The sequence below is a fragment of the Oncorhynchus kisutch genome, linkage group LG11, assembly GCF_002021735.2.
Source record: "Oncorhynchus kisutch isolate 150728-3 linkage group LG11, Okis_V2, whole genome shotgun sequence".
Taxonomy (NCBI): Eukaryota; Metazoa; Chordata; class Actinopteri; order Salmoniformes; family Salmonidae; genus Oncorhynchus; species Oncorhynchus kisutch.
This window is the reverse complement of record NC_034184.2, coordinates 49,594,334-49,620,951: the sequence shown is the minus strand read 5'-3', so window position 1 is coordinate 49,620,951 and position 26,618 is coordinate 49,594,334. Positions and strand designations below refer to the sequence as shown.

At 42.2% G+C, this 26,618-nt stretch overlaps 1 protein-coding gene across 3 annotated transcripts in view; it reads left to right on the top strand.

Moving 5' to 3' along the window:
• The window catches only part of LOC109876194 (stromal cell-derived factor 1-like), a 42,200-nt gene extending 16,070 nt beyond the window's left edge, over positions 1-26,130 (top strand). The window contains exons 2-5 of one of the 3 annotated variants that reach the window (XR_004211662.1): positions 59-176; positions 10,034-10,117; positions 17,785-18,032; positions 25,724-26,130. Coding sequence is in view for 1 of the 3 variants with exons in the window: in XM_020468647.2 (XP_020324236.2) it covers positions 59-176; positions 10,034-10,117; positions 17,785-17,812 (230 nt within the window). In the remaining 2 variants the exon portion in view is untranslated. Of the gene's footprint in view, positions 1-58; positions 177-10,033; positions 10,118-17,784; positions 18,125-18,144; positions 19,195-25,723 lie in introns of those variants that run through there. The other 2 variants (XR_002252952.2, XM_020468647.2) reach the window with 2 other exon arrangements.
• The last annotated feature ends 488 nt before the right edge of the window (positions 26,131-26,618 follow it).

Below are 26,618 nucleotides of genomic sequence, written 5' to 3'. Positions count from 1 at the left end.
TATTATATTCATGTTACTGTACATTACATTCATATTCTCTGTTCAACCCCCTCCTCAGCTAAACCCATCAGTCTGGTGGAGAGGTGTTGGTGTCGTTCTACAGTTAACACCGTCCCCCAGCGCAACATCCGAGAACTGAAGTTCCTGCACACACCCAACTGCCCCTTCCAAGTGATGTGAGTACCTCCCCAACACACACATGTACGGACGGACACGATCACAGAACAACAAGCTTTCAGAGTCTCACTGCAAAATAGCCATTTCTCCAAATGTCACATTTTGAAATTGCACCAAACATCAACATTTGAGGTGTTTATTGACACTATCACTGGGATTGAACACATGACCTTTGAATCCAGCATCCGCCCATCTGCCAACCACAACACCCTAGCAAAAGCCAAGCCTACTTCATGATAGTAGTGCTCACCGTTGCCCCTAGTGGCCGGTTTTGACTTATTTGGTTTTACCTTTATTTCAACAGGGGAGTCCCATTGTGACCAATGTCTTGATTTAGGCATTGATTCTGACTTTGTTAAAGATGAAACATGCAGAAATTGCTAAGCCATTTCCTGGTTGCTAAAATTCTAACACTAAGCCTCCTTTCAGTTTATGTGACAAAAAAAGCAATCATTGTGTGGAGAATCATTGTACCATCTTAAAACCTCTTAGGGATGATGCGAATTTTTGCAGCTTTTTGTTAAAAATCGCGCAACATTTCAGCGTCCTGCTACTCATGCCAGGAATATAGTATATGCATATGATAAGTGTGTGTGTATAGAAAACACTCTGAAGTCTCTAAAACTGGTTAAATTGTGTCTGTGGCTATAACATAACGTGTTTAGGAGTCAAAATCCGTCGAAAAACTGTTCCCCAAAAACACAAAAAAAATATCCATCCGCCAGTCAATGTATTGTCTAAGGCTGAAAAAAATACATGGGAATCCCCTGTAAACGCCTACAGCTTCCACACGATGTCGCCAGTGCTGTCATTTTGGGGCTGCTTTATCCTTGGTTTGGTGACGTATAGTCATTTCCTTTCTTGAGGCTCACCACAGGATGTTATGAAAGTGAAAACATGGAGTATGATTTCAAGACTTGCTGCTATCGAATACAGATCGCCCCGGGATCAAATTGATAGATTATTAACGTTTATTAATACCTAAAGTTGGTTTAGAAAAGTAATTTGAAGTGATTTGTAAAAGTATATAGGCAACTTTTGTAATTTTAAAAAGTGACGTTGCGTCTTGTAAAGGGGCATTTTTCTGGATCAGACCGGTCTTCAGCAAATCACATTTTGGGTATACAATGACGGATTTAATCGGGAAAAAGACCCAATTGTGATGTTTATGTGACATATAGGAGTGCCAAGAAAGAAGCTCGTCAAAGGTAATGAATGTTTTATATTTTATTTCTGCGTTTTGGGTAGCGCCGGCTACCGCAAAATCTGTTGTTTTGTTGACGGTCTGGTATTTTGGGGGGGGGGGGTGATTGCTATCAGATAATAGCTTCTCATGCTTTCGCCGAAAAGCATTTTACAAATCTGACTTGGTGGCTAGATTCACAACGAGTGTAGCTTTAATTCACTACCTTGCATTTGTGTTTTAATGAAAGTTTGAGTTTTATCGAAAACAATAGGTGGCGCTCTAAAATTTCCGCTGATTTTGATCCCGACACAGGAACCAAGTCCATAAGAAGTTCAGCTGTGAAATACATTTTCCATAACCAAAAATATTGTATTTTCAGCTGTTTGAAGTGGGTGTACAAAACTGACCGAAAGTAAAAGACGCAAAAATTTAACTTAAGCATGGGCAGCATAGAAATTGTGCTCATAGACCAGATCTACCGTTTCTTAGACTTGCTTTCAATGACAGATCTATAACTCACATTTCTATGTGAATTTGGTCTGGTCGCGGTATTGCAGCTTTAAGTAAAACAGAAAGGCATTAATTCCGATTGGTTAACAGTCAGGCATTAATTCCATTTGGTTAGGGTTAAGGTTTGGGATAGGGTTAATTTTATTCAGGCATTCATTCTGATTGTTTATGTTCAGAAAAACAACTCCATTGTTTAGTTTAGCCATTAATTAAGACTGGCCTTGCAAAGTTCTTATGGATGGATGTACCGGTGGTCTAAGCAGCTGACTGCTCTTTTATAGACCCGGGTTCACCACAATACTTTTTAAATGTTGGCCATAGTGGGCAGATTTGACGTCATCTCCCGATGTCCTGGGGTCTTACAAAAACTCGACATTTTGAAAAATCATGCACACACACACACCCAAGACCTTCTGGCTCTGAAACATTTTATACCATCAATCTCATGGAGCTGACAGCCAGTGAAAGGAGACGCGCGCGCGCGCACACACACACACACACACACACACCACACACACTGCTGATGCCCATCTCATTGTCCATTCTGTACGCCATACACACATAATTAGACACATCCACAGGAAGCGTTATTGTGAAAAAGAGTGAGTGTGAGTGAGGGGGGTTGGGAATTGGATGCAGTTTTGTTTTTCTCTAAATATTTGGTCTGTATTCTCACGCACTGGCTTTTCTCTAGCTCCTAACTCACAGGGTCTGGTACTGCTCAACATTATAAGATTAAGATCTCTTTATTGGTCATTTGCACACAAGGTCCAACTGAAATTGACTTCTGCTTCTAACCCAACCATCTGAAAGACACACATACATATACAGGTTTTTGGAGAGGTGCTGGGGTCTGCCACACTGGGCGCCCAGGGAACTTTTGTTGTGGGGGGTTAAGTGCCGAGATCAAGGGAACAACATAGCAGTGCTGGCAACAATAACTGCAGTGACCCATGGGGTCACACTCAGATAATCAGAGAGGGGGCAAATTATTGTGGCCCTGGTGGAAAAAATGTATCAAATTCTGTCTGCACAGAGATGCTTGGGGAAATGGTCAAAATGGGGGGACCAGTGTGTGTGTGTTTCAAGGGAAGGGGGTGTATCTGAGCTTCATCAGCTAGGACTTGGCATTGGTTAATCAAATCTTCCCATACATGCTAAATGTTGCATGCCATCTCAATCAGCTACAAGCGTATATGCATTCGCACATCAAGTATTTTCTTGAGGTGGGCACGGGGATGGAACAACTGTTGAACTAGTTGAGCTTGTGGTTGTTTATGGGGGAAGGGTGGAGAGAGTGTGTGTGTGTGTATGTATCCCACATCTGTTGCTATGGGGTAATGATGTTAGGGACAATATAGGATGAATCACAATAATTGTTTGCCAAAATAATAATTGCAATCCTGGTAACAAATCCTTCACATTAACTGCCTACATTATTACACATGTTATTAGTTAATTGTGGAAGTAAATTAAGATATGGAACATCTTTTAATATATATACAGTGCCAGTCAAAAGTTTGGACACACCTAATCATTTAAGGGTTTTTCTTTATTTTTACTATTTTCTACATTGTAGAATAATAGTGAAGACATCAACATTATGAAATAACACAGATAAAATCATGTAGAAAACACTTTTTTTTAAACAAATCAAAATATATTTTATATTTGAGATTCTTGATGACAGCTTTGCACACTCTTGGCATTCCCTCAACCCGCTTCATGAGGTAGTCACCTGGAATACATTTCAATTAACAGGTGTGCCTTGTTAAAAGGTCATTTGTGGAATTTCTTTCCTTCTTAATGTGTTTGAGCCAATCAGTTGTGTTGTGACAAGGTAGAGGTGATATACAGAAGACAGTCTGTGGCAAGAACAGCTCAAATAAGCAAAGAGAAACGACAGTCCTTCATTACTTTAAAGGTCAGTCAATCTGGAAAATTTCAAAAACCATCAAGCGCAATGATGAAACTGGCTCTCATGAGGACCGCCACAGTAAAGGAAGAGAGGGAAAATTAGAGTTACCAGTCTCAGAAATCGCAGCCTAAATAAATGCTTCACAGAGTTCAAGTAATCTCAACATCAACAGTTCAGAGGAGAGAGGAGAATCAGGCCTTCATGGTTGAATTGCTGCAAAAAAACAATACTAAGGGACACCAATAAGAAGAAGAGACTTGCGTTGGTCATGAAACACGAGCAATGGACATAAGACCGGTGGAAAAATGTCAATTGGTCTGATGAGTCCAAATCTGAGATTTGTGGTTCCAACCAAAGGCACACATAAACAGCATGGCTACCACAGCATTCTGCAGCGATACGCCATCCCATCTGGTTTGCACTTAGAGGGACTACCATTTGTTTTTCAACAGGACAATGACCCAACACACCTCCAACCCAATAGAAATGGTTTGGGATGAGTTGGACTGCAGAGTGAAGGAAAAGCAGCCAACAAGTGCTCAGCATATGTGGGAACTCCTTCAAGACCGTTGGAAAAGCATTCCAGGTGAAGCTGGTTGAGAAAATGCCAAAAATATGCAAAGCTGTCATCAAGACAAAGGGTGGCTACTTTGAAGAATCTCAAATATAATAGAACACTTTTTTGGTTACTACAATTCATTACTACATATACTTCTCCCATGGGCAAAGAAACTTCAAAGGGGTGATGCTATTAATTAACAGTAATTTTAATCCGAATTTGCAAATTGTCCAAACAGATCCGCAAGGTAGATGGATTATTTTAAATATGTTATTGGACCATAAACAAACTATCACCCACATGCACTTAAGGAAATCATGAATATCGTGGATATATTAGAACTAGTGGATATATGGAGGCTTAAAAATCCTGACCTATTGAGATATACATGGTGGATGCTCAATCAAGCTAGTCGTCTTGACTACTTTCTTATGTCATTCTTGCTGGCACCAAAGTTTAGAAAGTGTTTATAGGGGACAGAATGCGGTCGGACCATCAAATAATTGGCATATACATTACTCTTACAGAATTTCCATGTCGGTGAGGATATTGGAAATGTAATCGAAGCTTATTGGATGATAACTTGTTTTTAACTAGGACAGAATATTTCATTATTGACATTTTCCGACATAACATAGGAACAGCAGATCCCATTATTATTATTTTGCATCTTCAAAGTGGTAGGCATGTTGTGTAAGTAAAGAGATACAACCCCCCCCCCCCAAAATCCATTTTAATTCCAGATTGTAGGCAACAAAATAGGAAAAATTCCAAGGGTGGTGAATACTTTCGCAAGCCACTGTATTCCAAACCTTTTTTGATATACTCAGAGGACCGTTATTAGCATGTTTTAACCACTCCTATAAAATTTTAGATAATTAGATACTCAACAAGTATACAGGTTTTCTACATGGATGATACATTGGAGATAATAAAAGACAAGTACTGTAAACAATAGAACACGATTACAAATCTGGGATTTAACAGCTGACATTGAAAAGGCTTTTGATAAAGTATAACTGGAATTCATATACAGTGTGGCAAAAAAGTATTTAGTCAGCCACCAATTGTGCAAGTTCTCCCACTTAAAAATATGAGAGAGGCCTGTAATTTTCATCATAGGTACACTTCAACTATGACAGACAAAATGAGATTTTTTCCCCAGAAAATCACATTGTAGGACTTTTAATGAATTTATTAGCAAAATATGGTGGAAAATAAGTATTTTGTCAATAACAAAAGTTTATCTCAATACTTTGTTATATACCCTTTGTTGGCAATGACAGAGGTCAAATGTTTTCTGTAAGTCTTCACAAGGTTTTCACACACTGTTGCTGGTATTTTGGCCCATTCCTCTATGCAGATCTCCTCTAGAGCAGTGATGTTTTGGGGCTGTTGCTGGGCAACACGGACTTTCAACTCCCTCTAAAGATTTTCTATGGGGTTGAGATCTGGAGACTGGCTAGGCCACTCCAGGACCTTGAAATGCTTTTTACGAAGCCACTCCTTCGTTGCCCGGGCGGTGTGTTTGGGATCATTGTCATGCTGAAAGACCCAGCCACGTTTCATCTTCAATGCCCTTGCTGATGGAAGGAGGTTTTCACTCAAAATCTCACGATACATGGCCCCATTCATTCTTTCCTTTACACGGATCAGTCGTCCTGGTCCCTTTGCAGAAAAACAGCCCCAAAGCATGATGATTCCACCCCCTTGCTTCACAGTAGGTATGGTGTTCTTTGGACGCAACTCAGCATTCTTTGTCTTCCAAACACGACGAGTTGAATTTTTACCAAAAAGTTATATTTTGGTTTCATCTGACCACATGACATTCTCCCAATATCCTTCTGGATCATCCAAATGCTCTCTAGCAAACTTCAGACGGGCCTGGACATGTACTGACTTAAGCAGGGGGACACGTCTGGCACTGCAGGATTTGAGTCCCTGCCGGCGTAGTGTGTTACTGATGGTAGGCTTTGTTACTTTGGTCCCAGCTCTCTGCAGGTCATTCAGCAGGTCCCCCCGTGTGGTTCTGGGATTTTTGCTCACCGTTCTTGTGATCATTTTGACCCCACGGGGTGAGATCTTACATGGAGCCCCAGATCGAGGGAGATTATCAGTGTCTTCCATTTCCTAATAATTGCTCCCACAGTTGATTTCAAACCGAGCTGCTTACCTATTGCAGATTCAGTCTTCCCAGCCTGGTGCAGGTCTACAATTTTGTTTCTGGTGTCCTTTGACAGCTCTTTGGTCTTGGCCATAGTGGAGTTTGGAGTGTGACTGTTTGAGGTTGTGGACAGGTGTCTTTTATACTGATAACAAGTTCAAACAGGTGCCATTAATACAGGTAATGAGTGGAGGACAGAGGAGCCTCTTAAAGAATAAGTTACAGGTCTGTGAGAGCCAGAAATCTTGCTTGTTTTTAGGTAACCAAATACTTATTTTCCACCATAATTTGCAAATAAATTCATTAAAAAATCCTACAATGTGATTTTCTGGACTTTTTTTCTCATTTTGTCTGTCATAGTTGAAACAAACCTATGATGAAAATTACAGGCCTCTCTCATCTTTTTTAAGTGGGAGAACTTGCACAATTGGTGGCTGACTAAATACTTTTTTGCCCCACTGTATAAATTCCTGAAATATAACCATTTTGGGGAATCTTTATACGATGGGTTAAAGTTATGTATAGTAACCCTAGGTCTAAAAGAGTAAATGATGGTTACTTCTCAGAACATATTAAACTGTCAAGAGGAGTAAAATAAGGTTGTCCACTATTGGCATATCTACATTTATTATGGTCATTGAAATGTTAGCTTTTAAAATCAGATCCAACAATAAATCAAGGGTCTAGAAATCCAGGGCTTAAAAACAAAGGTGTCTTTGTATGCTGATGATTCATGTTTTCTTTTAAATCCACAATTTGGATCCCTCCACAGCCTCATCTAGGATCTAGATACGTTTTCTAACCTCTCTGGATTAAAACCAAATTATGACAAGTGAACTATATTACATATTGGATCACAAAAAAAAACTTTTACATTACCGTGTCATTTATCAATAAAATGGTCAGACGGTAAAGTGGATTTATTCTGTATTCATATCCCGATTGAAAGAAATGATCTAATTTTAATAGAAAGTTAGCAAAATAGATAAGATCTTGCTACCATGTAAAGGAAAATACCTGTCTAATTGAAAATAAAATAATCTCAGAAAGTTCACTGTTTTTTTTAACAAGCCAAAGAAAGTACATTGCAATTTCAGTTTAATGCACCTGAAAAGACAGAATATATAACACAACAAATATTGTGGTTAAACTCAAATATACTAATCGATTAAACAAACAATATTTTCTGATTTATTATTGTTTTTAAAGTACGATTTTTGTAAATTATATAATAAATAGTACTGATGGAGATATTTCACACATGCAGCTAACAAAAATATATGGAATATCTGCTCTACCCAAAATTGGTGTTTTTCAGAGTCAATAGAAAGTCCTCTTTAGTGTCCTAAGTTTTCATAACTGTGACCTTAATTGTCTAAGCTGTTAGTGTCTTAAGACATATTGAGCAGGGCTGGAGAATCTACAGTGAAATAAAACAACATTACTAACCAAAACAGCAATCGACAAGGCATATTGACATTAGGGAGAGGCATGTGTAGCCGAGTGATCATAGGGTCCAGTGAGTAGCTAGGCGAGCTGGAGGCACGGCGATTCAGACAGCTAGCAGGCCGGGGATGGAAGCATGCTTGCAGATGGACCTCAGGGGAACGTCACAACGGGAGAGTCTGTTGAAACCCCCTCGGACTGTTATGTCGGCAGACCAGTCGTGATGGATCGACGGGTCTCCGTGTCGGCAGCAAAAATTCCAGGCCAATTGGCAGAAGAGGTATTGAAGCCCAGGAATTGTCTGATGGAATTCTGTGGCTAGCCAGGAGAAGGGCCTAGCTCCAGGCTCCAGGCTCCAGAAAACCGCTCGGGCGGTTACCTTGGTAGACCAGGCGTGATGGATCAGCGGGGCTCCGTGTCGGCAGAAAAGGGTCCAGGCTAATTGCCGAAAGAGGTCATTTTAGCTCAGGGATTGCTTGATAGTCTCTTCTGCTAGCCGGGAGATGGGCCTAGTTCGAGGCTAGCTCCAGGCTAACTGGTGCTTGCTTCGGGACAGAGACGTTAGACAGGAGTAGCGACTCGGATAGCAGCTAGCTCGCTGTGATGATCCGGAGTAAAGGTTCAGAGCTTGCGGTAGGAATCCGGAGATGTGGTAGAGAAAAGCAGTCCGATATGCTCTGGGTAGATTTCGCACTGTGCAGTCTGGCAAGAGTTGCCCGGGCTGAGGCTGGCAGTCTGAGTTAATCAACGGTGATGACCGCTAGCAGTGGCTAACTGAGTCCTAGCTAGTAGCTAATTAGCTGGCTAGCTTCAGAAGGGGGTTTCCAGTTCAAAAGTGTAAAAATATCAGATCCATACCACATTGGGTGAGGCGGGTTGCAGGAGAGTATGTTCAGTCCGTAGATGGAAAATGAGATTTAAAAAATAAAAATAAAATATATGTAGAAAAAACGATATATACAAGGGACTGGACAAGACAATCAAAACAGACATCCCCACTGCTATGCCATCTTGGAAAATAAAAACATGTGTTCATAACATGTGTACTACACACTTCAAGCACTGACCCCCCACATAGAGACACATGATCTAACCCATGACCCATCTGCAAATAGATTAGGGTTATTCTGGTCTAAGCCAATTGCCACAGGTTATTCTGGATATAGCCAATAGGTACATGGTTAGGGTTATTTCGTCAAAGGGCAAGAGGGGATGGATCATGGATCCCTTTAAATACCAATCTTGAACTGTCTATCATTAAAACCAATACAACATAATGCTTAAACGTCTCCAGTAAATACAATCTGTGACACCTTTAAATATCCACTTCTCTAATCTGTTTATCTGTAGAATACCTGGCTACATCTGAAACATATCTCCTCCCAGGGAACTATTTAACACTGGAAACAGGGATAGGGATGAGGAATTAACTAGTTGATAGCTTTATGAGTGACAGGTTGACTGGATCTCTTTATCTAAACCGCCAAATGCACGGTTGTCACTTTTTAAAACTATGTGATAACATGATAATGGTGTGTGAGGATAGGGGTTGGGGAACACACATAAGAACAATGGAATGCACCTGGGGTGATGACAGACCAGCATAGCTTTACCCGGTAAACATATGGAGGCAATGTGGAGTTCAGCCAATTTATGTAACACTAACGTTTATTGACTAAGTCAGTTACTGTATATAGATATCAAGAACCATGGTTAATGTAGAGAGATATCTCCCCCATTTAGGACTCCAAGTCTGAATGCAGCTCAGTTGCTCAAGGGTTGGTTTAAGAGATAAGCACATGTAGATGTTAGATATAAAATCAAATCACTGTTTATTGGTCACGTGCACAGGATACAGGTGCAGTAAAACGGTGCAGTAAAATTCTTACTTACCAGCTCTCCTCAACAGTGCATATACACAGCTTTCCATGTTACTGCACTTAAATATGGATTGAATGGAGGTGAAATTGAGGCAGTCTGTGCTGGAATGGAACAGCGCACAAGAAACTATTAATCTCATCCCTCTCCTCTTTCTCAACTAATCTTACCCCTCTTTCTTTTCTTTCTTCTTAGTGCCAAGCTGAAGAACCACAAGGAGGTTTGTATCAATCCCGAGACCAAGTGGCTGCAGCAGTACCTGAAGAACGCCCTCAACAAGTAAGAAACCCCTTGAGAGAACCTATAACCAAAAATGATTCTCTGCATGTCTACACAGAGACACGGTATCTGAGAGTAACGGAAAATTACAGTCTTCCTGAAAATGTAATTCACCCAATTCTCCAATTCATACAGTAGTAAAGTAGTACACGCTCATGGCCAAATCTGGATTTGATCTGCATACGTGTGTAAATCCCAATTTTCACGGACGTCTGCCACTGACATTCATAGGCCTAGGCTACATGATTCAGGAGAAAGTCAGAGTTATGTGTGCAAATATGAAATGATTAGGATTGGGCTCTCAGCCACAGACTGCTCTACAAAAACAGTAATACATTTAACATTTAACTAAATCAGATAGACTGGTCACATTCAGGATAGCTTGAACACATATATTTTTGCACCCTAAAAGAAACAATGTCCTTCACACGTATGGACAGTTTTTGTGTTTTGGGAGTATATCGTTTGTGATGTCCCCTAAATGTTCCCACCAGACTGTTCCCACAACCTAATGAAGCATTCTGGGAACCATTTATAGAACAGACTAAATGTGTTCTGAGAATGTTCTTGCAACGTCAGGCGAATGTTTTATACAAACATTGTACAATCACCAGCACACCTGGACAGTTTTGTGTTATGAAAACAGTTGCTGTAAACTAACGAATGTTCTGGGAACTTTCACAGAAAGTTCAGAAAGTTCACATTATGCAAGGGATAATCAACGAGGAGCTATGCGTTCTATGGAAAATAATGAACGACGTGGAAGGTGTTTCCAACAACACGCTAGCAGAGTGGTACTGACCTTCCACGTAGTTGCATTAGTTTCCAGAGATCGCATAGTTGATTGTCCCTTTGGCTATAATTTAATACATTTGCCTTTAAAAATGTCTTAATTTGCCGGTATAAATATGTTATAGGGAGTTTTTCTTAGCCGCCGTGCTTCTACATCTGCATTGCTTTCTGTTTGCGCTTTTAGGCTGGGTTTCTGTATAGCACTTTGTGACATCGGCTGAAAAGGTCTTCATAAATCAATTTAATTGATTGATTGATTCAACATCTACTGAAGTAGATAGCAAGTTTACTAGATAGCTACAGTAGTTGCCGTGTGGTATGTATCCATTATGTATTTTAATAGGAATGAATACAAAAATACAAAAAAACAAGATAATCAAAAATGAATACCGAAAGCAGTCCCGAATGGTGCAAACACTGAAACGGAAACATAATCACCCAAGTCAAAAGTGAAACCAGGCTACCTAAGTATGGTTCTCAATCAGGGACAACGATTGACAGCTGCCTCTGATTGAGAACCATACCAGGCCAAACACAGAAATCCCAAAACATAGAAAAAGGAACATAGACAACCCACCCAACTCACGCCCTGACTATACTAAAACGAAGACATAACAAAGGTCAGAACGTGACATGTTTGCAGTTATTCAATTACCATCTATGTTATAAATATAGCTACCTGCCATCTATGTTATGTATATGTGTTCTTGACTTTGCCTTCCTTTCCTTTGAACTCGGTTGACTATCATCGGGAATACGTATTCTTATTTTTTCTGGACATTCTTCCATGAAGCCCAGCTCTGTGCAGTGTACGGCTTAAAGTGGTCCTATGGACAGATACTCCAATTTCTGCTGATTTTATTTGATTTGGAGCTTTGCAGTTCCTTCAGGGTTATCTTTGGTCTCTTTGTTGCCTCTTTGATTAATGCCCTTCTTGCCTATTTTGTGAGTTTGGTGGGCGGCCCTCTCTTGGCAGGTTTGTTGTGGTGCCATATTCTTTAAAAAAATGTATAATAGATTTAATGATGCTCCGTGGGATGTTCAAAGTTTCTGATATTTTTTATAACCCAACTCTGATCTGTACTTCTCCACAACTTTTCTCCTGACCTGTTTGGAGAGGTCCTTGGACATCATGGTGCCGCTTGCTTGGTGGTGCCGCTTGCTTGGTGGTGCCCCTTGCTTATAGTTGTATTGCATACCTTTCAGAACTGCATACCTATTCATATACTGAGATCATGAGACACTTAGATTGCACACAGGTGGACTTTATTTAACTCATTTCGTGACTTCTGAAGGTAATTGGTTGGACCAGATCTTATTTAGGGGCTGAATGAATGTCCTCCTTGCCTGGTCTGTGAGTTTTGGTGGGCGGCCCTCTCTTGGTAGGTTTGTTGTGGTGCCATATTCTTAAAACAATTTAATAATAGATTTAATGGTTCTCCGTGGGATGTTCAAAGTTTCTGGTACTTTGTCCCTGACCTGTTTGGCGAGCTCCTTGGTCTTCATAGTACCCCTTGATTGGTGGTGCCCCGTACTTTGTGGTATTGCATGCCTTTCAGAACAGGAGTATATATACTGAGATCATGTGACACTTAGATTGCACACAGGTGGACTTTATTTAACTAATTATGTGACTTCTGAAGGTAATTGGTTGCACCAGATCTTATTTAGGTGCTTCATAACAAAACATATGAACGCACCACTTAGTGGTAATTTTTTTCCATTTCACTTCACCAATTTGGACTATTTTGTGTTTGTCCATTACATGAAATCCCAAAAATATATATTTAAATTACAGGTTGTAATGCAACAAAATAGGGAAAACGCCAAGGTGGATGAATAGTTTTGCAAGACTCTGTATTCCACATTTTTTATGATACAGCCTGAATTCAAAATATATTAAATAAATACAAAAAATCTCTCCCATCTACACACGATACCCCATAATGACAAAGTGAAAACATGTTTTTAGATTTTTTTGCAAATGTATTGAAAATGAAATACAGAAATATATAATTTACATACATTTTCACACCCCTGAGTCAATACATGTTAGAATCACATTCGGCAACGATTACAGCTGTGAGTCTTTTTGGGTAAATCTAAAAGTTGTGCACACCAGGAATGTACAACATTTCCACATCATTCTATTAAAAATTATTCAAGCTCTGTCAAGTTTGTTGTTGATCATTGTTAGACAGCCATTTTCAAGTCTTGCCATAGGTTTTCAACCCGATTTAAGTCTACATTTTAACAAGGCCACTCAGGAACATTCAATGTCAACTTCTTAAGCAACTGCAGTGTATATTTGGCCTTGGGTTTCAGGTGAATGTCTCCCAGCTCTATTTTGTTTATTTTATCCCCCCAAAAACTCCCTAGTCCTTGCCAATGTAAAGCATACACATAACATAATGCAGCCAGCACCATGTTGGAAAATATTTTGAATGCTACCCAGTGATGTGTTGGATTTGCCCCAAACATAATGCTTTATATTCAGGACATAAAGCACATTTTTTGCCACAATTTATTTGCAGATTTACTTTAGTACCTTATTGCAAACAGGATGCATGTTTTGGCATATTTTTTATCCTGCACAGGCTTCCTTCGTTTCACTCTGTCATTTAGGTTAGTATTGTGGAGTGACTACATTGTTGTTGATCCATCCTCAGTTTTTTCCTATCACAGCCATTAAACTCTAACCTCTCTGGTCTTTGCGGTTAAATGAGTGTTTGAAATTCACTGCTCAACTGAGGGACCTTAAGATATTTGTATGTGGGGGGGTACAGAGATGAGGTAGTCATTCAAAAATCATGTTAAACAATTATATTGCACATAGTGGGAGTCCATGCAACTTATGTGACTTAATAAGCAAATCTTTACTCGTGAATTTCACACACTATGAATTGCAGGAAAAACAGAAGTGTAGAGTGAGGTTGGAGTTGGCTGAGTTGAACAGGGAAACAGGTCCTGAGGGGAATCCAAGGTAGTGGTGGTGAATGATATCCAGGGCAAGGTGGTTGGGTGGTGAGTTGTGGAACAGGAGACAGGGACAGAGCGGTAACTGCAAGAGAGGACAAAACGGTATAAGGAAGGGAAAAAAGCACAGCAGAGCAACAGGATCTTCAGAACTAACAAAGGCTAGGACTGATGACTGACTCAGTCAGGCTAATGACTGACTGAGCAGAGATTACGATCTGGCAGGGTGGAAGTTGCTATCACTTCCGGCGCTGACAGAGATGGCCCGCCTCGCTTCGCCTTCCTAACTATAAAACTATGAAGTATTTTGTTTTTTTATGCGTTATTTCTTACATTGTTACCCCAGGTAATCTTAGGTTTTATTACATACAGTCGGGAGGAACTATTTGATATAAGAGCAATGTCAACTCAACAAAATTACGACCAGGAATACGACTTTCCCGAAGCCGATCCTCTGTTTGGCCTACCACCCAGGACAATGGATCGGATCCCAGCCGGCGACCCAAAACAATGGCGCCGTAGAAGGGGCAGACGGAGCAGTCTTCTGGTTAGTCTCAGTAGACGGGCACATCTCGCACCCCTCCCGAGCATACTACTCGCCAATGTCCAGTCTCTTGACAACAAGGTAGACAAAATCCGAGCAAGGGTAGCATTCCAGAGAGACATCCGAGACTGTAACGTTCTTTGTTTCACGGAAACATGGCTCACTCGAGACACGCTATCTGTGTCGGTACAGCCACCTGGTTTCTTCACGCATTGCGCCAACAGAAACAAGCATCTCTCTGGTAAGAACAAGGGCGGGGGTGTATGCCTTATGATTAACGAGACGTGGTGTGATCATAACAACATACAGGAACTCAAGTCCTTTTGTTCACCTGACTTAGAATTCCTCACAATCAAATGCCAACCGTATTATCTACCAAGAGAATTCCCTTCGATCATAATCACAGTCGTGTATATTCCCCCCCAGGCAGACACATTGACGGCCCTGAAAGAACATCATTGGACTATGTAAACTGGAAACCACATATCCTGAGGCTGCAATTAAGGCTCCCCAAATTCTATCAGCATATCGATTGTGCTACCAGGGCTGGCAAAACTCTAGACCACTGTTATTCTAACTTCAGCAACACATATAAGGCCCTCCCATGCCCTCCCTTCGGAAAAGCTGACAACGACTCCATTTTGTTGCTCCCAGCCTATAGACAGAAACTAAAACAGGAAGCACCCACGCTCAGGTCTGTTCAACGCTGGTCCGACCAATCAGGGTCCACGCTTCAAGATTGCTTCGATCACGTGGACTGGGATATGTTCCACATTGCGGTGAACAACAACATTGACGAATACGCTGATTCGGTGTGCGGGTTTATTAACAAGTGCATCGGTGATGTTGTACCCACAGCATCTATTAAAACATTCCCCAACCAGAAACCGTGGATTGATGGCAGCATTCGTGCAAAACTGAACGCACGAACCACTGCTTTTAATCAGGGCAAGGTGACCGGAAGCATAACCGAATACAAACAGTGTAGCTATTCCCTCCGCAAATCAATCAAACAGGCTAAGCTTCAGTACAGAGACAAAGTGGAGTCGCAATTCAACGACTCAGACACGGGTGGTATGTGGCAGGGTCTACAGTCAATCATAGACTACAAAATAAAAACCAGCCCTGTCGCGGATCACGATGCCTTGCTCCCAGACAGACTATGAGGACAATACAGTGCCACTGACACAGCCCACTACCAAAACCTGCGGGCTCTCCTTCACTGTAGTCAACGTAAGTAAAACATTTAAACGTGTTAACCCTCGCAAGGCTGCACTCCCAGACGGCATCCCCGGCCGTGTCCTCAGAGCATGCACAGACCAGCTGGCTGGTGTGTTTACAGACCAATTCAATCAAGCCTTATCCCTGTCTGCTGTCCCCACATGCTTCAAGAGGGCCACCATTGTTCCTGTTCCCAAGAAAGCTAAGTTAACTGAGCTAAATGACTACCGCCCTGTAGAACTCACTTCCGTCATCATGAAGTGCTTTGAGAGACTAGTCAAGGACCATATCACCTCCACCCTACCTGACACCCTAGACCCAATACCTATGTAAGAATGCTGTTCATCCATTACAGCTCAGCATTTAACACCATAGTACCCTCCAAACTCGTCATTAAGCTCGAGACCCTGGGTCTCGACCCCGCCCTGTGCAACTGGGTCCTGGACTTCCTGGCGGGCCGCCCCCAGGTGGTGAGGGTAGGTAACAACATCTCCACCCCGCTGATCCTCAACACTGGGTCCCCACAAGGGTGCGTTCTCAGCCCTCTCCTGTACTCCCTGTTCACCCACGACTGCGTGGCCATGCACACCTCCAACTCAATCATCAAGTTTGCAGACGACACTACAGTGGTAGGCTTGATTACCAACAACGACGAGACGGCCTACAGGGAGGAGGTGAGGGCCCTCGGAGTGTGGCGTCAGGAAAATAACCTCACACTCAATGTCAATTAAACAAAGGAGATGATCGTGGACTTCAGGAAACAGAGGGAGCAGCCCCCTATCTACATTGACGGGACAGTAGTGGAGAAGATGGAAAGTTTTAAGTTCCTCGGCTTACACATCACGGATAAACTGAAATGGTCCACCCACACAGACAGCGTGGTGAAGAAGGCGCCTCTTCAACCCCAAGGAGGCTGAAGAAATTCTGATTGTCACCAAAAACACTCACAAACTTTTACAGATGTACAATCGAGAGTTTCACCACCTGGGATGGCAGCTGCTCCCCCCATAACCGGAAGGCTCTCCAGAGGGTAGTGAGGTCTGCACAACGCATCACCGAGTGCAAACTACCTGCCCTCCAGGACACCTACACCACCCGATGTCACAGAAAGGCCAAAATATCATTAAGGACAACAACCACCCGCTCCCCTGCCTGTTCACCCCGCTATCATCCAGAAGGCGAGGTCAGTACAGGTGCATCAAGAGACTGAAAAACAGCTTCTATCTCAAGGCCATTAGACTGTTAAACAGCCATCACTAACATTGAGTGGCTGCTGCCAACATACTGAATCAACTCTAGCCACTTTAATAATGGAACAATTGATGTAATCAATTTATCACTAGCCACTTTATATAATGTTTACATACCCTACATTACTCATCTCATATGTATATACTCTACGCTATTGTCACACCCTGACCATAGTTTGCTTTGTATGTTTCTATGTTTTGGTTGGTCAGGGTGTGAGCTGAGTGGGCATTCTATGTTACATGTCTAGTTTGTCTATTTCTATGTCTGGCCTGATATGGTTCTCAATCAGAGGGAGGTGTTAGTCATTGTCTCTGATTGGGAACCATATTTAGGTAGCCTGGGTTTCACTGTGTGTTTGTGGGTGATTGTTCCTGTCTCTGTGTTTGCACCAGATAGGACTGTTTCGGTTTTCACATTTTCATTATTTTGGTAGTTTATTCATGTATAGTTTTTCCTTTATTAAAATAACATGAATCATCACAACGCTGCATTTTGGTCCGACTCTCCTTCACCACAAGAGAATCGTTACAGCTATACCATCTACCGCATCTTGCCATCTTGATGTACTGTATCACTAGCCACTTAAAACAATGCCGCGTTATGTTTTCATACCCTACATTACTCATCTCATACTGTACTCTATACTATCTACTGCATCTTGCCTTTGCCGTTCGGCCATCGCTCCGACTCCAGCACACGTGTGTGTGTGTGCGCGTGCAAGTATAACTCTGGGAGGCAGACTATAACTAAAACAAATAGTAATTAATCTAAATACAGTCGCGCAACAGTCAAGTGGTTGACCTGAACTCACAGGGGGGAAACAGGAATTTTTTTTGTGGCTCTGTTAACTGTCTTATATTAATACTCTGTTTTGTTCTTTCAGGATGAAGACATCCAAGCAGACCAACTAGAGAGCCTGCAGGAAGACCTACCAACAGACATGTAACATGAGACGTGTAGGTTGTAATATGTAACATGTACTCTCCCGTCACGCACGCTGAACAGCACTTATCCTGTCCATCGCGGAACCATCCAACCCACGGCTTTCCAAAACCACCACCTCTGTTACCATCACCACTGGCACCCCTTATAGACTCCACCCCTGTTAGCGCCAAGTGCAATTATATCTGTGTGAGTGTATGTTTTTATCAATTATGTATATACCATTTTTTTATTGTCCTATTTCATCAGTAAAGAGCAATTTTTTGTTGCTGTTTTGGCCACCGTCTTCTCTGTCATTCAGGAGTAAGGACTGGGCTTAAAGTACGCATTGATGGGGCTGAGATGGAGAGAGAGGGAGGATTCATAACAGGATTCAAGCCTCACAATCCAACTCTATCAGCTTGTCCTGGGGAGTGTACAAGGTTCAACAGTACATTCTGGGAAGATCTAAGGGGCATGGAGGTGTTCACACATGCATGGCAGAGCCACTAGTATATACAATGGCTCAATCCCTTAGCCCTCCCCTCGTTTTCGAGTGTCCCTCTGTGGGGGAGTGGCACTCAAAAATGGAGCAACTAGTGGTAGGGAGAGCTATAATAACACTTGGGAATGGGACATCGCTACATCACTTGCGCACATCAGAAACGGCCACTGACACCACGCAATTAATTGACGATGAACCTTGTGTTTTTCAGAATGCCTACACTGGCTGCAGTAATAACTTTCCTTATATTTCTCATGCAACAAATATGTACTTACCATATGAACATCAAATGAGAACAGCAGAACAACAATGGACCCGTAATGTACCCATCCTCTGGCTGCGGTTCAATGTGGAGTAGTACAGAAGCAGGACTTTTATTCCATAGCGGTTTAACCGTCACATTTTATTCAGTCATTACCAGTGAAGGCACTTTAGCTAGAACAATTACAACTACTGTTCTGAACTAATATTTATACCAAACGTTTTCAGGGTCAGTACACAGATAGGCTACATAGCTACACATCCATAGCATACAGGTATTTTTATCCTCCACTACACAATAAGGAAGAAAAGAGTTAGCTAGCGGTAGCAGGGGTTGGAACCAAAAAAAAATTCCAATCTCTTCGTTCTGAACCACCATTCTTTTTTGTTTCTTTCCACTGTTCCGATTGGAAAAGAAATGATTGGAAAAGGTTTGATGTCACGTTCGTTATAAGAATCGGACAAAGGTGCAGCGTGGTATGCGTGCATTCTTATTTACTAAAAAGGATGAACACTGAACAAAATAACAAAACGAAACGTGAAGCTATACAAACGAGTGCTGACAGGCAACTACACATAGAGAAGATCCCAAAAACACCAAAGGGAAATGGCTACCTAAATATGATCCCCAATCAGAGACAACAATAATACCATAGACATACAAATCACCTAGACCGAGGGAAACCCTAGACATACAAAAACCCCTAGACAAGACAAAAACTAGCATACCCACCCCAATCACACCCAGACCTAACCAAAATATAAAGAAAACAGATATCCCAGGTCAGGGCGTGACAGGACCCCCGCCAAAGGTGCGGACTCCCGGCCGCAAACCTGAGCCTATAGGGAGGGTCCGGGTGGGAATCTACCCTCGGTGGCGGCTCCGGTTCTGGACGCAGCCCCCCCTCATTACGCTGATTCCTCCGCCTTTGTAGAACCGGACCGTGGATCATCGCCGGAGGCTCTGGACTGCGGATCATCGCCGGAGGCCCCAGACTGGGGACCGTTGCCAGAGACCCCGGACTGGGGACCGTCGCCGGAAACCCCGGTCTGTGGACCATCGTTGGAGGTTCCGGACTATGGCCCGTCGTTGGAGGTTCTGGACTGTGGCCCGTCATTGGAGGTTCGGACTGTGAAACGGCGTTGGAGGTTCCAGACTGTGAAACGTCGCCGGAAGCTCCGGACTGGGAACTGTCGCCGGAAGCTCCGGACTGGGAACTGTCGCCGGAAGCGCTGGACTGGGAACTGTCGCCGGAAGCTCTGGACTGGGAACTGTCGCCGGAAGTTCTGGACTGTGGAGGCGCAGCACCTCAGGGCACCTCAGGGCGATTGCGGGGAGGAGGCACAGGACTTACTGGACTCTGGAGGCCTGGTGTGTGGGACCGGTACAGGTGGCACAGGGCTGAAGACACGCACCTCAGGGCAAGTGCGGGGAGGAGGCACAGGACGTCCTGGACTGTGGAGGCGCACTGGAGGTCTGTTGCGTGGTGCCGGCACTGGTGGTACCGGGCTGATGACACGCACCTCAGTGCGAGTCCGGGTAGCAGGCACAGGACATACTGGACTATGGAGGCGCATTGGAGATCTGGAGTGTAGAGCTGGCACAATGCATCCTGGCTGGATGCTCACTTGAGCCCGGCAAGTGCGGGGCGCTAGCACAGGACGCACTGGGCTGTGCAGACGCACCGGAGACAGAGTACGCAGAGCTGGCGCAGGATATCCTGGTCCAAGGAGGTGTACTAGAGACCAGGAGCACTGGGCCGGCACCATCCGTCCTGACTGGATGCCCATTCTAGCCTGGCAAATGCGAGGAGCTGGAATAGAGCGCACCGGGCTATGAATGCGAACTGGAGACACCATGCGCATAACTGCGTAACACGGTCTCTGACCAGTCACACGCTCCCCATGGTAAGCATGAGGAGTTAGCTCAGGTCTCCAACCTGACTAAGCCAACCTCCCTGTGTGCCACCCCCAAAAAAATCTTATGGGGCTGCCTCTCGTGCTTGTCTCGTTGGTACTACTCCTCGTAATATCGCCGTTCCGCTTTCGCTGCCTCTATCTCCTCTTTAGGACGGCGATACTCCCCAGCCTACGTCCAGGTTCCTGCTCCACCCAGAATCTCCTCCCAGGTCCATTCCTCCTGACCACGCTGCTTGGTCCATTTTTGGTGGGATCTTCTGTCACGTTCGTTATCGGACCAAGGCACAGCGTGGTATGCGTACATTTCTTATTTATTAAAAATAATGAACACTGAACAAACAAACAAAATAACAAAATGAAATGTGACGCTATACAAACAAGTGCTGACAGGCAACTACACATAGACAAGATCCCAAAAACATGGCTAACTAAATATGATCCCCAATCAGAGCCAACGATAAACAGCTGCCGCTGATTGGGAACCATATCAGGCCACCATAGACATACAAATCACCTAGACCTACAAAAACCCTAGACATACAAAAAAACCTAGACAATACAAAAACTAGCGTACCCACCCTAGTCACACCCTGACCTAATCAAAATATAAAGAAAACAGAGATATCTCAGGTCAGGGCGTGACATTTGAACCAAAATAAAGGACCGATTTATATTGTTCCTTTCTGTTCATTTTTTAACCTGTGAAATCAACATAAAAAAACAACATTTAATCAATCAATCAAATGTATTTATAAAGCCCCTTTTACATCAGCAGATGTCACAAAGTGCTTATACAGAAATCCAGCCTAAAACCCCAAACAGCAAGCAATGCAGATGTTGAAGCATGGTGGCCAGGAAAAACTTCCCTAGAAAGGCAGGAATCTAGGAAGAAACCTAGAGAGGAACCAGGCTCTGAAGGGTGGCCAGTCCTCTTCTGGCTGTGTCGGGTGGAGATTATATGAGTACATGGTCATTAAGGCCAGATGGTTCTTCAAGATGTTCAAATGTTCATAGATGACCAGTAGGGTCAAATAATCACCAATCAGTGCGGATAGAGCAGGTAAGCTAGTTGTTTACATGCATGATGGACTGACAAGTGTCACCTAAGGCGCAAAATGCAACTAAAATTTTGCAGGTGGGGAGAGAGGGTTGAGGAGGAGGCTTGAAATGCTGGGAATCTTGCTATGACATGCATGATCTCTAACTAGGCATATAGTATCCTTAACTAGCATTGAAAAAGTTTACCAATTCTCTAGCTAATAAAAAATCTCTCTCCCTATCTCCTGAATCAAGCTTGTAATGTCAGTGCAGTAGCCTATGCTTGGGTGGGGTGAGTGGCAGGTAGCCCAAGCACACACAATCAAATATTTTTGGCTTGCTGGCAGACACTGAAATAAGTGAAAGAGGCTTTGTGGCTTTGCATAGGCAGTTTGTTGTGGGACTAGAAAAAATGCTTGGAACGTAAATAACGTTATTAACCAGTTCCAATGCTTTTAAAATAATGTTTCTGTTTCGGAACATATGGGTCACTTTTGTTCCAGGTTTCGTTTATGAATCTTGATTATTTTTTTCCACTTTTCAGTTCCCTGAACCGGTTCCAAGCCCTGCTGCTACGTTACCTGCATTGGCAAATACCTAACGTTAACATTACGTTACTACAATAAAGTGACTGGCTTTGAAATATTTTTTAATAAAGGCAAAATTACAAAAATTCTACATTCAATTTGCAGCAAGTTATCCAGGTAGTCAGTTAGCAAGTTAGATTCTTTACATCAGCTGGATTTCTCAAGATGACTGGCTGGAATGTTCAGGATTCCCTAAAACATTAAACAACACAAATTACAATTCATACAAATGTCAAATGCCCATATAGCACACTAAATGTTTAGCTAGTTGGATAATGTTAGCTTGTTAATAAGTAGGTTTTCGTGAATTAACTTTGACTTAAAATATGCATAATCACTTGTCTCTAGATGAACTAACATATTTCTCTGAACTGTACATTTTTTGCACGATTCAGTATGAAGTAATCATGCATCTCAATTTCCTTTGTTTGGGGGGCCAACTATATATTTTTTTATTTAACTAGGCAAGTCAGTTGAGAACACATTCTTATTTAAAATGACAGCCTACCAGGGAACAGTTAACTGTCTTGTTCAGGGGAAAAACAACAGATTTCTACCTTGTCAGCTCAGGAATTTGATCCAGCAACCTTTCAGTTATTGGCCCACCACTCTTACAACTAGGCTACCCGCCACCCCAAACTAGAGTGCTGAAAAGGCACTACCACTCCCTTAAAGTTGAATTGGGACAGCACTGCGACTCGATGAGGATCGAGGGATTGCACAAAATGGAGTGGGAGGGCTATAGGGGGGTATTGGGATTGAGCCTATGTCTGCCTATGTTTACACACAGGAGTGATTGGACATCCAGGTCTAGTACCCAATCAACCAATACTTTTTGTTTGGTATCCAGCCATGCTGCATGTTGAAGTATATTATATAAACAGTCCTAATGAAATGAAAATGAAAAATAGTCTTGATGTTATTTTCCGAGCAGCTTCAGAAGAAACACATATATACACAGTTTGCCAAAGTTCATTGGAGATTTAGAATTTCAGTCAGTGACACATTGGCACTAAAAGTTCCAAGATAATTACTCTCTAGTTAGAATTATAATTGCAATGTTGTTGTCATGTTTGGTGCCAACAGTTGGTTGATAACTGTGGAACTGTGACTGGTAGTGAGACCATGTATGACCCCGTCACTGCATGTGTGTGTTTGTTTGTGTGTGGGTGTATGTATGTGAACGTGTGGGCTGTTTTAGCTGTTAGGGGAACACGGTCAATGAGCGATAATGTGGAATGATATGCTGCTTTTGCATTTCCGGTCTCTCTGAAAATTCTAGAACATCTGGAGTCAGAACTCTGCTAATTGAGCGACCAATGAGAGGGTAGCGGTCCGTAGCTCCGTCACAGTTCTGGAAACATTAAAGGAACAGTATGTCCAGATTTTATTAATGGAACAGTTAACCCAGATTGTTAAAATAACAATTCTTACATATTTTATTAAAGGGATAGCTCACCCAGATTACTTAAAAGGGATAGTTCACTCAGATGACTAATAACTTTGTAGTTCAGGTTTCCCTTTAATTCTGACATTGACCAGAGTACATTACTGTATGAAAATCTCAAACACATGCGGTGGGTTAACCAAATCATGTTTGTTGTCAGCCAGACTACCATGTAAATGTTTCATGAAACATTATGGAATTTATAAAGTATCATATTTAGCAAACCACACACTATGAAAATCAATGTTATAGTAATATAGAACAAGTCATAATCTCATCAAGTTGTAGTGTGATAGTATTAGTAGCAGTATAGTAATAGTAGAAGTAGTGCAGGGGGGGACTCTTTTTAATTGGGGGGGACTCAGTTGGGGTCTCAACTCACTGTATATTTCGAAATTTGTGCATTAACAGTCACTCAGTTAGCCCATGTCAGCGATTTTCTAAATTTGTATTATTGCTAAGTTAGTATGTCAGCCAGCTATCTAAACTTGTAGTAAGCACGGTCGTATTACAGACCGGGGTGGGGCCCATTGATCATCAGTTATCATACTAAAAACGGCAAACCCTTTTGCAGGAAATTAGCTGTAAATCTGTTAATTCCTCTCCGCCCCACGGCTAAATAAGTAGAATTGCATGAAATGAGGGTATGCAGACCCACGAGCCACTATGTCCCCCCATGATGAGTAAAAACAATGTGTGGCCCCCACCCCCATCAAAGTTGCCCATCCCCGATCTAGTGGAATACAGTGGCTTGGCTACCTATTAATGTCATATACTGTATGTTATTTTGGATACCGATGCACTTTATGTCCAACAAATTAATTCATTTTCATTTACATTTTAGTCATTTAGCAGACACTCTTACCCAGAGTCGACTTTGGGCAAAATAAAATAAAAAACATCTTTAAACAATTCATTGACCAATGCACCATCATACCAGGTCATTTAATGCTTGAAAAAACTTGATAAATAAGATATTTGGCTGCAGAAGTGCTATTTCTTACCGACCTCTACAGCTTCCATCCAAAAACAAATCCTGTGAAATTGCGTCAACACATACTGGAGAAGTTACTGGCTAGCTACAGAGGCTAGCTTAGCTAACAAACTAGCTATGTTGGTCGTCGCGCATGACCAGAATGATCCACCAAAGGCACACCCCATTTCTGTTTTAAAATGGAGAAAGGGGTGGAGTTGGAACGTTTTTTTGTGCCCAAAGTCGACCTATAAGATAGCTGGGTGACACAACCACATATCACAGTCATAGCAATAACAACAATAAAGCATACATTTGCTTACTACCACCTTAAAATGGTGTGCCGTCGAACTGCAATGCTCCAAGTAGATGCTGTGGAAGGGATAGCTTGTGTTGGCCTCTGTCACCACGACCTCACTGTGTTCTATTGGCAATAGCAATAATAGCAACCATGCCATAACGACTATGTGCAGATGATACAGAACATAACAATCAATGCATGAATTAGCACAAACATTCACCTCTGCAAGGTGATGGATACAGAACCTAACCATGCACGTGCAGCCATGCCATTAGGCATACTGTGTATAGAAAATGAAGCAAAGAATATCACTGTGCGAGCATTCACCACACAAGAGTTGCAGCCTAAAATACATGATAGAACTAAGACGTGAAGATAACAAAATGCAAGCAAAAGATTAATTAATGACAGTACTAATTCGTGAAGACTAGAATGAAGTCATTGCTACAATACCATATGATAGAATAAGAACAGTCGCTAGAATAATACTACTATAACGCAAAGATGGACTGAGAGGCAGGACCACCTATTTAAAATGTAGGCCATCACTGATAGTGTGCATTGATTGCAGCGTTCTCATGAGCTGCACCACACGCAGTGATAGCTACTATCAATATTGATGCTACACTAAACCAATGCTAATTCTACTTAGCTAGCTAGTTGGTAGCCAGCTATTGACTGACAACTGCCACGCCCTGATCTGTTTCACCTGTTATTGTGATTGTCTAAACCTCCTCCAGGCGTCGCTTATTTTCCCCAGTGTATTTATCCCTGTGTTTCCAGTCTCTCTGTGCCAGTTCGTCTTGTATGTTTTCAAATCAACCAGCTTGTTTTTCCCCTGCTCCTGTTTTCTATTCTCTTTTTTCTAGTCTTCCCGGTTTTGACCCTTGCCTGTTTTTTCTGGACTCCGTACCTGCCTGTCTGCCCCTTCTGCCTGCCCTGTCATCAAGCCTGTCTGCCACTCTTTACCTCTTGGATTCAGAATCTGGTTTTGACCTGAAAGACCGGAAGATAGCTGTGCAGCGACGCTCCCCATCCAACCTGACAGAGCTTGAGAGGATCTGCAGAGAAAAATAGGAGAAACTCTCCAAATACAGGTGTGCCAAGTTTGTAGCATCATACCCAAGAAGACTCTAGGATGTAATTGCTGTCAAAGCTGCTTCAAGAATATACTGAGTAAAGCGTCTGAATACTTATGTTAATGTGATATTTCAACAAAAATTGTTTTGGTACATTTGCAAAAATGCTTGAAAAACCTGTTTTTGCTTTGTCATTATGGATTATTGTGTGTAGATTGAGGGGGGGGGGGGCAATTTAATAAATTTTTGAATAAGGCTGAATTGTAACAAAATGTGGAAAAGTCAAGGGGTATAAATACTTTCCGAATGCACAGCGCCTTCAGAAAGTATTCACGCCCCCTGACTTTTTCCACATTTTGTTGTGTTATAAAGTGGGATTAAAATTGTAATGTTTTGTTAACTATGTACATAAAAAAAACACACAAAAACATCTTTGTAGTGACTGGGTGTATTGATACACCATCCAAAGTGGAAATAATAACTTCACGATTCTCAAAGGGATATTTAATGTCTTCTTTTTTATGTTTACCCATCTACCAATAGGTGCCCTTCTTTGCGAGTCATTGAAAAACCCCTCTGGTCTTTGTGGTTGAATCGGTGTTTGGAATTCACTGCCCGACTGAGGGACCTTACAGATATTTGTATGTGGGGGGGTACTGAGATGAGGTAGTCATTCAAAAATCAT